The 12,648-nt window shown below is 39.4% G+C and overlaps 1 protein-coding gene across 1 annotated transcript in view; it reads right to left on the bottom strand.

Annotated features, from left to right (window-relative positions):
- Positions 1-12,648, bottom strand: part of Mllt3 (MLLT3 super elongation complex subunit) — a 258,709-nt gene that overhangs the window by 98,839 nt on the left and 147,222 nt on the right. Inside the window, exon 3 of the mRNA XM_028773315.1 lies at positions 4,390-4,472. Within this exon, the coding sequence (XP_028629148.1) occupies positions 4,390-4,472 (83 nt within the window). The remainder of the gene's footprint in view (positions 1-4,389; positions 4,473-12,648) is intronic.

Genomic DNA, 12,648 nt, shown 5'->3' with positions numbered 1-12,648 from the left:
AGTAAATGCTCTTAACCACTAAGCCCCCTCCCTCTCTAGCTCCTTCATTTCGAGGTTTTAAATTATTACTTGGGGAGCTATATAGGTAAGTAAATTAAAGGTAAATCACAGAAAAAATAATAGACTATGATATATCATGACCCGGCCAGTCTCCAAGCTTATATGCTTTCCCATGCAGACACATGGAGGGAAGCTTGAAAACAGCTATATCAAAATAGTCAACAATCATCAATCAGATGCAGTTAAGGGGGCAAAATTACTAAATTTTATTCCACACTCTTTTACTACAAAAAGCATTCACTCCTGTGTATTACTAAAGAAAAAAAAGATATGTTGAGAAATATCACTAATTACCACCAAACAATGAATGAATAAAGGAGTAACAGCATCCTTATAAGCCTTACAGTTTAAATAAGCAGAAGAAGGAGCCACTGCTCCTCATAGAAGCCTAAGGAGAAGCTCTTCTGTCTGTCTCAAGGGCAATTTTCTTTTAAAGAATTTTTTGTTTTCCTTTGCTTAGTTCATTTGTTTGTTTATTTGAAAAAAAAAAAGGCCATAGAGCTGTTTTCAGGTCAACTAGAAATCTCTGCTTAGAAGGCAGACATCAATATGACGTAAAGCTTTGTTCCTCAGAAAAGATTACTCTTCCAAGTTCAAAGACAAAGCTAGTATGTCCAGCAGCTAAAACCAGTCCTTGTTCTTTCAGAGGAGACAGGTTCGATTCCCAGCACCCAAATGATGTTTCATAACTATATGTAATTGCAGTTCCTGGAAGAATCAACCCTAACTCTAGTTCCAAGGTGGATACTGTACCCTCTTCTGACCTCCGAGGGTACACACACATGAAGGCAAAACACACACACATGAAAATAAATCTATGTAAGAAAACTTTGTATTTTCCCTAAGTATAAAATAAATGTTTCCTGGAGGGGCAATCTGAATCCCCCTCACTACACATAAGCTCCAGTGCTTGCCAGTCACTCACATACTGTCTCTGAGAACAGGCTAAGAGAGAGGGGCACGGGTTCTTTTCAAACAAAAGCACCAGAACTGAGTGGGGTTCAATGTGAATGCTGTGTTTGGCTTCTGTGAAACACGGTTTTCACAGATAGGCTGGTTCTCTTGTACACAAATATAAAATAAGACAGAATAGAAATATAGAGACCCAAAACAACAACTCACACTCGACATTTCAGTCAATAAGAAGAACTAAGGACATGCTTATCAGAGGCATAGTAAGTCCAGGACTGAGAGGAGGACCACGTTCCTCATGCAGAACTGAGACTCTTCTAACATCAGCAGAACTCATCTCTCAGGACGCGTTTTATCTTAAATCATTCCTATAATGGCTACTCGCTCTCCAAGACTGTAGATACTTATAATAAATAAAATAATAAATGCTCTAAATGAAATGAAAATTCTACAGAAACCACCTACAGTTAAATCTTTTACACAAGAATCAGTTAAATCAGAAGAAAAACAATGTGTCCATCTAGGCTGCCAGGGCATTACACTAAATAAGGAAGCCAGTCTCAGCAGACCAGCACTGTCATGACTAATTGACATTGAGGTATTTAAGACAGTTAAATTAATCAGATTCATAGAATCTGAAGGCTAGTTCTCAGGGTCTGAGATGAGGACATAAACAACTGTTTATTTACTAACATTAGAACTGTTATTTCTGTTTCTAAAGCAAGGAAGCTCCTGAGATAAGCTACACCATTGCATCAATCAGAAACACCACTGCATTTCACATTTCAGAGGTAAGATGATGATTCTTGGGGGTGGTGCACATGCCTTAAATCCCAACCCACAGTGACTGCCTGGCACTCACTATGTAGACTAGGCTGGCCTCAAAATCATCAACATCTGCTCCCTCTGCCCCACAGGTATAGGGGTTATGTCCAAACTGAAGCCAGTACAATGTTAGATCACGTGGATGACAGAAGAGGGGTCCACCCATAATCACAGAATCTCACAAATCAGTCCTTTACTCTCTGAGAGAAAAGCTTTTTGGGTGAACACCTAGATAATCCGGCCACTGGATAACACTAGTTATGACAGTGTGATTGATGGGAGGCAGGAAGCCCTACCTGAACCTCTCTAGCTAAATACCCACAGCACTAAAAGGCAGTGGGTGTGAAGGGAGCAAAGGCTCCGAATTCCTTTTCATAAGTACAGTCATTCAAAAATAACATGTACAAGTCAGAAAAGGCATTTCTCCAGAGGACATGAGTCAATCGACCATCAACATATAGACATGCTCTTCATCATCACAAGTCATTAAGGAAATGCAAATAAAAATCACGAGGGAGCATGGACGTATCCCAACCAAAAGGATATCCACAGTTAAAAAGAAATAAACATAAAAGCAACTTTTATACACTGCTAAAGGAAATAGAAAATGCATAAAATGGTAAGGTGATTTTGAATATAATTAGCAGCTCCCTGAAAGTTAAACATAATTACATATAATACAACCATATAATCCTATGTAGACATTTACACAGGGGGATTTCAAAATCTGTCCACATAAAAACCAGTAAGTGACATTCCCTCTTAATAGTCACAAAGATTAGACAGGTCAAATGGCCGTCAACTTACAAATAAAAAATCAAAATGTGAATTATTAATATTATTCAGGCATAAGAAAGAATAGGTATTGAGATATCTCCTAACAATGATGAATTCCATTTTTCAAAAGTTCTTTAAACGTACTTTTAAAAATTAACATGTAAAGCACTTAGCATCCAGTCAAGAACAAAGTGTGAAACCAAACAAGTAACTACAAAAAATAAGTTACTGTCAAGTATGTCTCTGTTCCTCTCTGTGCGTGTCTCTGTCTCTTTGTCTGTCTCCCCCTTCCCCACTCTCTCCCCTCTGTGTCTGTCTGTCTGTCCGTCTGCACCCTGACAAACGGAGGTTGAAGGCTGTAAAAGATGGCATGGCAGGAATGTGATAAGTAGATGCATACAGTGAGAAAGAAAAAAACATACAAAAAAAAAATAAAACACAGACTGTTACTGCTACATTCTTATTCTGTAGGATAGTTTGTCGTTTTATATCTCTTGGTCACAAGGAAACCTTTGATGAGTTAAAAGGCTAAGCCTTCTAGACACTGTTGCTGTGCAAAGTACTGAGTGCTCTAGAGTGGGTTGCCACAGCTCTGATCCTGTCCTGAGCACAGAGAGTCATTCAACATGGTCTGTCAAGTGCATGTGCAGATCCTAGGGGCTGCATCCCAGGGATGCTGCTTCCATGACTCCAGTGGACTGTGAAACAGCTTCCTAATCTATGCTTGGGAGCTGCTGCCATGCCCAGGACCAGACTTGAATGGAAGGCTTAGAGAACTGAATTCTCTCTTCTCATTTGCTTTTTCTTTTTTAAAAATGAACTGTCTCACTTTAGGGCACATTTAGGGCACTATAATACTTTTGAATTAAAAGTAAGAAATAGCATTATTTTAAAAACTTCAGATACTATTATAGGCCTGCCATGGGGTTGAATGTTTTGCTGGGGGTAAGCAAAATCACTGAGTCAATGAATACATAGCAAAAGCGGCAAGCAGTAGCTTTGGCAGCTGAGGACACAGGAACTCAGTGGCATTAACTTCACCACTCAGGCACAGACCACTCCAGTGTATGATGTCGATTCGGTACCTTCTTGTGTCCAAAATGTATAGTGCTAAGATAAAAGGGCAAGACTCTATCGTGTTTATAAACAAAGACAGAACAGAATAGAACAGACGTGCTGAAAAGAAGTCTAGAACTTAAAGAAATGTTTACTTAAAAAGGAAAACAACGCTCCAAATATTCCACACATCATCAATACACAGAATCCTTCTAACAATCTTCTGAGGACACGTCTACCTCTCCATGCCACGGATAACGAAAGTCCCAGGGACGTTCAACTATCACCCATCTCTTGTAGTCTGTGTACTCTGCTCCAAATATAGTAGTAACATCTTTTAAGTGCAATAGAACCCAAAATACCTCAGGCTGAAATAACCTTACATATTGGCCACGTATATTCATCAGCTAAACATAATACAGGATTTTATTTTTGAAAAATTCTAGAGATAATGCAGGAACAGAAACATTTCCTGGAAAAACTCTGATTTCTCTTTTCTACTTTACAAACATCACTATCTTTTTCAGAATGGAAATCACTCTTCAACTGAGTATTTAATGAATTTTATGTAAATTGATTCAATATGATTGAAATTATCTTTTTATAGCCTCTATTATTAAAAGTTGTGATAACCAAAATTTAAAGAAGTCAAGCTTAGCTTTAACTTTTTATAGTACTAGAATTATTATTTTTATTGTTTTATAACTATTTGGTTAACAGAGGATTCTGAAGAAATAATGGGTAAAGATTACTACGTACCTTGTTTTTAAAATAAACTTCGATTGGCAATATGAAGCCAGCGTACCCGGACTCTTCTACCTTGTAAGGTGGGTCTTTGCACACTGCAACGTTAAATGAGAAAACAGAAAAGATGAGAATAACAGACAAAGAGATGTTAAAACATAAACATTCTACCATCTAGACCAGGCCCAATTTTCACAGCCAGTGTCCATTTCACAGGTAAGATTCTGATTTCTTCTTTATTTCTTCTTCTCTGGGACCCATAACAATATTTTTCCTATCTAAAGCCAAATCTATACTTTAAAAGTAAAACCTGGGTGGTGGTGTAGCTCATTACAGTCAGTCATGGTGATAAATGAGGGTCTTAACTATTATGCTCAGAAACAGGACAGAGCCTATGATCCAACCTCAAGAGAAGTAAAATATTGGGTCTTGCCCTGTGGGTCATGACCCCTCTGGGGTTGACTGGCCTTCTCACAGGGCTTGCCTAAGACCATCCTGTATAGCAGGCATTTACATTTCAATTCATAACGTAACTAGCAAAATCACAGTTATGAAGTAGCAATGCAAACCATTTTATGGTTGGGGGTCACAACCACATGAGTAACTGTCTTAAAGAGTCACAGCATCAGGAAGGTTGAGAATCACTGAAACAAAAGAACTACAGTTTCCTAACACTCCAAAGTGGGAGTTATAGAAACTAACTCCCTGCCTAGGCCTCTGTCCTCTGAGATGCTTTTGTCCCTAAGACCTGAAACCCAGGCTCTGTCACTTCTCATGCACACCAGGATTCATTATTTCCACTTTCTGATGCCACAAAAATGAAGCTTAATGAGATTCCACCACCACAACACATTAAAAAAAAACCAACCAAATAGTTATTTCTTAAAATAAAACAAGGTCATAGAGAATCAGAATCCTTGGGAACTGAAATTTCATTCTTCTAAAACAATCACAAGCCAGAGCCACAGGGAAGTTAAGAGCACTTGCTCTTGCAGGAGACCTAAGTTCCGCCGTACCCAGCAGCCACATGGCATCTCACAGCTGCCCTAACCCCAGATACAAAGGATCTGTTGCCCTCTTCTAAGCTGGGCGAGCTCCTGTGTGCATGTGGTGCATATATTCACTTGGGCACACACATAAAGTATAAGAAGTCTCTTTAAATGGTGGCTTCGCGGTGTAAGACTGGAAAACTGGCTATGTTGAAAGTTGAGACGCATACCCCAGTCCACTGAGTCCTCAACCCTGGTCATACTTCCAGGCTTCCCCACTGTGTGTCCCCACCAGAGCCCCTGGGCTTCATCTGCACTCTGGTTCCTCACAAACGCGCACCCGGCACTTCCCACCTATGCTCAATGCTTCCATTCTCCCTTCCTCATCCAGATCTTGGCTTCTTCACAAAGTCCTTCTGACCACGAAGTAGCACCCAAAGCATTAACTGTCTAAATCACGACTCTGAAACTAGACAGAGTCTGACCATATACTAAAACTTCCAGTTGTTTATTCCCCTTCCCTCAAGGACAGGAAACAGACAGACAAACAAACACTCTTTTTTTACCTTGGCAAGTTACAGCTTGTGACAGGTGGTTAGGGTGCACCAGCTGGCAAACCCGAGTGCAAGGCTACAATGTAGCTCACACTCCAGACTACCTTCACAAAGCTGCCTCGCTTCTCTGACCCTTGGAACCTGCTTCCGAAGAGTAAACATGGTGACTGCTAGATACTGAATGTTTGTGTTTCCCAAAAGTCACATGTTAACATTCTAGTCTGATGTTAATAGCATCACATGAGTGCTGTGAGGGGTGATTAAGAAGGTGAAACCTTCATGATTGAGTTTACTTTGTATTTCCAACTCCTGGAGAGGCAGTAGATGGCAAATTACACAAAGACCTGCAACTGGTCAAGGTGTGGAAAATTTGAGACTGTGGAATGCTTATCCCTATATGAAACATCCACACCCTCTCTTCCCAAGGCTTGGAACAATTGAAGAAGATAGGGCAGAAGACTCTAAGAGCCAGAGACAGTATGAATGAACAAAGGGATACAGTATACTCTGGACTCAATGCACAGCTGTCTATATGAACTTCCAACAGTAGTGGCAAGCCCTGTGCAAACCAGACCAAGCCGCAGTATGGAGAGAGGAGGACATGGAATCTCCCTTAGCTGAGAAGCTCTTAGTAGCTGATACCTGTTGGGGAATTTGTCATGTTCCCCATGTTCATTGTAAGATCCATAGATATCTGGGCAGCACAAATTAGACTTGATGGGTAGGGGGAAAGTGGGGGACACAAAGTTGGGAGGTAAGGGACGTTGGAGCACAGGAATTAGGGGAGGGGATAAAATGCTCAAAATCCAACTCATTGTGCAAAATTGTAACAGAAGTAGTCATATTCATCATTGTCTTCATAGTCATCATTGTCGTCCAAAGAGCTTTCTTCTCTCTTCCACTACTTGAGACCATAGCAAAAAGCCAGTCAATAATCAAAACTAGGATCCTCACATCAGAACCTGCACATGATGGCACTCTGATATCAGACTTCAAGCCACTAGACTGCAAGAAATAAATACCTCCTGTTTCTAAGCTACCAGGTCGATTGTGCTTTGTTACTACAATTTGAACTAACCAAGATGATATCCTGCTTTGTTACTACAATTTGAACTAACCAAGATGATACATACACACAATGCGGCAGTGAATATGTATCAATGCAACAATGTATAAATCCATCCTCGTGCCAGTTAGGAAAGCAGGCCCTAAGATAACCAATCACCACGCAGTCTCTGAGATGAAAACAACATGGAAACAGCAAGAAGAGAGGCTTGGATTTGGACCATGGGACTGTCATCCATGGTCTCTGGCTGGAGATTTTGATAGCGTCTGCTTTCGTTCACTTTAACAGAAAATAAAACAACATCATCTATATACTTGCAAGCATAGCTTCAATGTAAAAAGTACCTGCAAATAGGGAACATTATAAACAGGATGTGTTTTATTTTAAAATGTTGGTAGTATAAACCAATGTTGGCTCCACGTGGCACAGATAGGATACAATCACAGAGAAGTGCACTGCAAACACAGGTTTGCTTTTGTTTCTACTTGACAGTGTTTTATCAGGTAGCTCAGGCTAGCCTGGAAAACTCAATCCTCATGCCTCAGTCTCCTGAGTACAAGATTACAGACAGGCACATGCCACCAAACCCAGCTGAAGGCAAGATTTTAATGTCCAACTCTCCTTTAGCCCACCTGATGAAACATTTCCTCAAACCTGACATCAGAAGAAGTCAAGAATGAAGCACCTCACTTTATCTTGTATGTCTTTCTAATTTAAATAAAAAGAAAGAGCAAAAGGACCCAGAGTAGTGGCAGTCACTTATCCACTGACCACCTGCCAACCTTCATGAATATTCAAATGACCTGAACACTGGGGTGAACATGTAGCCCCACCCAGCGGGCTGGTGGCTGGCAGCACTATACACTCTTGGCATTTTAAGCTGTGGGGCCCTTGCAAAAAAGGCTGTTTCATTGTATTGAAATCCTTAAAGAATTAATGAAAATATTTTTAGATGGCAGTTTGGTGTCCAGGTTGCTTAGAATTAATCATGCCAGTGTCATTTGAAGGAAGTTTATTTTGTGGGCTGCTGCACCCGCCAGGGAGTTATAGCTGTTCCTCTCTGCACCCTTTTGTATAATTCATTTTCTCTATTCTGCATGCAAATTGCTCCAATTATAGGAAACAGCTGTTAGTGGGCACATCTTCAAGTTGGAAATCTTGGGATTTTTTTTCAGCCTCCTAAAGGAAGTGATCTGCTGTGTATTAATATTCTGTACAAGTCTGTTTTCATAAAAAATATTTATTAACTTATACCTCAATTATTTTTAAACATAAAATTTTCATTTACAACAAACGATGTCTATACAGTACCCGAGTTCCTAATTAGAAGTGAACAATAGGGCCAGCAAGGTAACCAGCCAGTAAAGGCACTTGCCACCAAACCTGAAGACCTGAGTTCAATCCCCAGCAACACACATAGGAGGAAAGAGGAGAAGCAACCTCCTCAATCTACCCTCTGATTTCTACATTCACGCACACAAATAAACTTTAATGTAATAAAAATGTTAAAAAGACATAAATTAAAACTGTGTGCATGCGTGCAAATGTACACATGTGTATGCTCATGCAAGCACACATGCATGTACCTAATGGAAGCCAGAGGTCAACTTTGACTGTCATTTCCCTCAAACACACGTACCTTTGGTTGGTTGGTTTTGTTTTTGTTTTTTTCAAGACATAATGTCACTACATGAATCTGGCTGTTTGGAACTCACTACATAGACCAGGCTGGACTCAAACTCATTGAAATCTACCTGCCTTTGCTTCTGAAGTGCTGGAATTAAGAGTGGGCTCCACAAGATTTCTCACTGGCCTGGTGCTCATAGATGAAGGCTAAGACAACTAGACAGCAAACCTCAGCGATCTGCCTATCCCCCCATACCAAGAGCTGACACCAGAGCACAGCAATGTGCCAGGCTTTTAACATTCGTTCTAGAAATCAATTGTGCTTTAATAACAAACACTTGTCTGTCAGGGCTATCTCCCTAGCTGAAAACATTTTAGATATAACCAGCATAAGAAAAAAAAAGCAATATAAATATATAGTTCTCAACTGGGGACTTTTCTCATTCTAGCATGTTATAATTCTAAACATAAGTTTCTGAGCTGCTTCTATAAAAGAAGCAGAACCAGACTTGAAGACATGCAGCCAGTGGGAATAGTACTTTCCTAAAACAGCTCTTCAAAATAGTAGATACATGTTTGGCTGATATCCCTGGGAGGCCTGCTCTTTTCTGAAAGGAAATGGAGGAGGAGAGGATCTGGGAAAAGGGAAAAGTGGAGAAAGGAATTGGGAGTAGGGGAAACTATGGCTAAGATGTAATATATGACAGAAGAGATTTTAAAATATAGGTATAATACTGATACTAACATATCATTTATGGCCTAATGCTAACTATACACACTGACCATTAGCTTATTTAATTTTGACCTTGAGAAAAATCATAAGAGGAAGAAAAACAGAAGACAAAAGGCCATGACTTAGTTAACTAAGAATAAGGTAAACCTATACTTACTAATGAGTAAACTCTTAGTGAAAATCTTATTATTTTCATTAAGGACAAAAGATCTGAAAAGAAGATACACTTGGAATACAGAAAGAAAGGTTTCATAGAGGAAAAAATGAAGTGATTTCATATAATGAATTATATATATGAAGATAAATTTAATTCATTAAATAAGTGGACTCATTTTTTTATACCAAAAAGTCACATAAAAATCCTTTTGCAAACCCAAAAGACCATCATTTAAGATCTAAAGACAGTAGCAGGCAACAGTTTCCTCACTATTTTCTCAAGAACACAGCTGGTAAATTTTACTCCAGAGCAGTTCTCTAGATTATCTGCTTAGACAGTATGATTTATGCTGATCTGATACTTCTATAACAAATATGGCCCAGTTGTCCATTGATAATTATTGGTTTTACTTTATTTACTGCACAGAGCCATTTAGGAAGGAAACACACACAAGTCTCTTTTTATATAAACTGGCTACTATCAAGACTTTGTGCCAATTGTTGCTTTCCAATTGAGCCTTTTTGGACCCTTTCCCTCCCTATTACAGTCCCACCACATCAGAGTCCCCAGAAGTGGAGAACACAAGGTCCTCCACAACATTGTCCCAAATGGTCTCGTACCAGCGTCTGAAAGTCTAGAGCCCATGTCTAAGAGTCTGAGCATCAGGGTTAGCTCACCACAGTGTCCCTAAACACGGTCTACGCCTGGACAGTATGACAGTCTAAAAAGAACAAAAATCAACAATTGGGTTTTGTTTCTGTTATTATAGGCACACATGGACACATACTCATGAGTGCGCATGTGTCACACACACACACACGCACACACACACACACTGAGAGAGATACATGCACACAATCATTACTGCTTCTATTTTGACTGTTTCTAAACAACAAAGAAAAGAGGTTAGAGAATAACATCAGACAAATTTTGAACTGTGTTCTGATGTTTTTCCCCTTGTTCATTTGAAAGTTCAAATGCAGTCCTAAAATATAATCCTTTCCAAATGTAATAAATAACTATGTGAACACAAGCACATTTTTCATAAAGCTTCAGAAACAGCAACTAAACACAGTTCACTGACTGGGGTAGTGCTGGACCATCAGTCTCCTTCCTTCAGAACCACAAGGTCCAACTCAAACACCACTTCCTCCAGAGAGCCTTCTACTAATACTGTGAAACTAAATGGCAGCTTTCCTTTCCTGGATTCTCCTGTTTCTTATTGTACAAAATTAGTGCATCCTGGTGTAACTGCTACATATGCAAGGGATAGGATAGTCCCTCACTTATGAAAGCAGGTTGAATTAATAAAATGTAACTTTGGCGTAAGCTTCAAAGAGTGGGTATTGTACGAGCCTGGGAGTCAGGAAGGAGAGAACCAAGGCTGAGGTGTCAAGCAGAGTATCACAAAAACCATTAGGAAATTCACATCATATGAGCGTCGACATTTTCAAAATGGTGGCACAAAAATAGGAAAGCTTATGGGGTATAAGTTACACATGTAAAAGAAGGGTCGTTCATGTCACATTGCTGCAGGATAGCCCTAGAGCTAAACTATGGGCTTAACATGCAAAGCTGGCCAATGACTCAATGGCTCCTATAATGACCTCACTTGCTGGTAACTGAGAATCTTGATGTACATGTACTTTTAGCCTTTTTGTATGTTCGGAATTATACAGGGAATGTCCCCCATAGAATCATGTACGTGAACACACTAGTCATTTGGGGAAGTTATAGAACTTTTAGGAGGTATAGCCTTGATGGAGGAAGTGGATCACTGATGGCTTTGGGAGTTTATAGGCTCTCCCAAGTCCTACTCTTTCTGCTACCTGTGTGTGTGAGGTGTGGTCTTTCAGCTCACTGCTCCAGCCATCCACTGTCACAGAATCCACTGTCACTCTCCCTCAGGGATCACAAAGCCCAAATAACCTTTTCTGCTGTAAGCTGCTTATGGTCATGGTATTTTATCATGAACATAATAGTGACTGATATAATCTCTGAGAGGGAATTTTGTTATAAACATATACATGCTTTTTGTTTCTACATTTTGTTTTGCTATGGTGCCAGGGATCTTACTCTGGGCCTTACGTATGTTAGTGTATGTTACTTGTATATGTTACTCTATCAACTGAATGACATCACCAGCCGTTTATAAAGAATTTCTCATAGTTATCCAAACCCAGGTAGCTAACGTTAAACCAATATATTTCATTTTAAAGCAAATACACAGTCTTAAAATAGTATTTCCTTTAAACCCAGTTCCTCAAGGAACTTACTGTTAAAAATGAACCAGCATAACTGAAATTGTCCCAAACCAGAAAACAATATAAATTGTTAGGAAATAATCAACAATCCTTCAAGCTAATGTTGATCTTTCTCCTAGCAACTTGGCCTACATTTCCTCCATAAGCACATGAAATTGCTTTTACAATTTTAAACCATTAACCCAATGGAAATAGATTTTCAGGCTAATTGGATGGGAAAAGACAAAAAAAATATGTCTTTTATAAAGTTCATACTAGAGGCAAACCTAATTTTTATGGAGAGTTATTCAGATAGAACAATACTGAGATTTTTATCTCATGGAAGATTGTCCTCTTAGCACTTGGGAGGCTGTGGTGGGAGAGTTAGAGGGCAGGGCAGGCCACCTATGGAGAGCTCCCCCCCCCAAAACAAAAAGATAAGGGGAGGAGGGAGAAAAAAAAAATCACCAAAATCTCAGACAGAATAATCACATTTCAGGTCTCCATGGAGAATGACTTTCCAGGGAAGCAACTGAGAAATGTTCCCAGTGTTACAACCCCAGGAAAGCTGGCTGTCTGAAAAATGGCTCCTCTCTGTAGCTTTTAGATTTTTATTCTAAGGTTAATTCATATATATTTTATGTATATAAAGGCTTTGTTTGCATGAATACATGTATGTATGTATGTGCTCCATATATGTACCTGGTGCCCACCAAGTACAGAAGAGAATGGTAGATCTCTGAAACCAGAGTTACAGATAATGGTGAGCTCCCTTGTGGGTGTTGGGAATTGAACCCAGGTTCTCTGCAATATAATAATATAATATATAATAATATAATAATAGGATATAGAATATGTAACAATATAATATATAATATAACACACACACACACACACACACACACA

Source organism: Grammomys surdaster, unplaced genomic scaffold (assembly GCF_004785775.1).
Source record: "Grammomys surdaster isolate TR1022 unplaced genomic scaffold, NIH_TR_1.0 225, whole genome shotgun sequence".
NCBI classification, from domain to species: domain Eukaryota; kingdom Metazoa; phylum Chordata; class Mammalia; order Rodentia; family Muridae; genus Grammomys; species Grammomys surdaster.
Note: the sequence above shows the minus strand (reverse complement) of the source record. Positions and strands in the feature narration are given on the sequence as shown.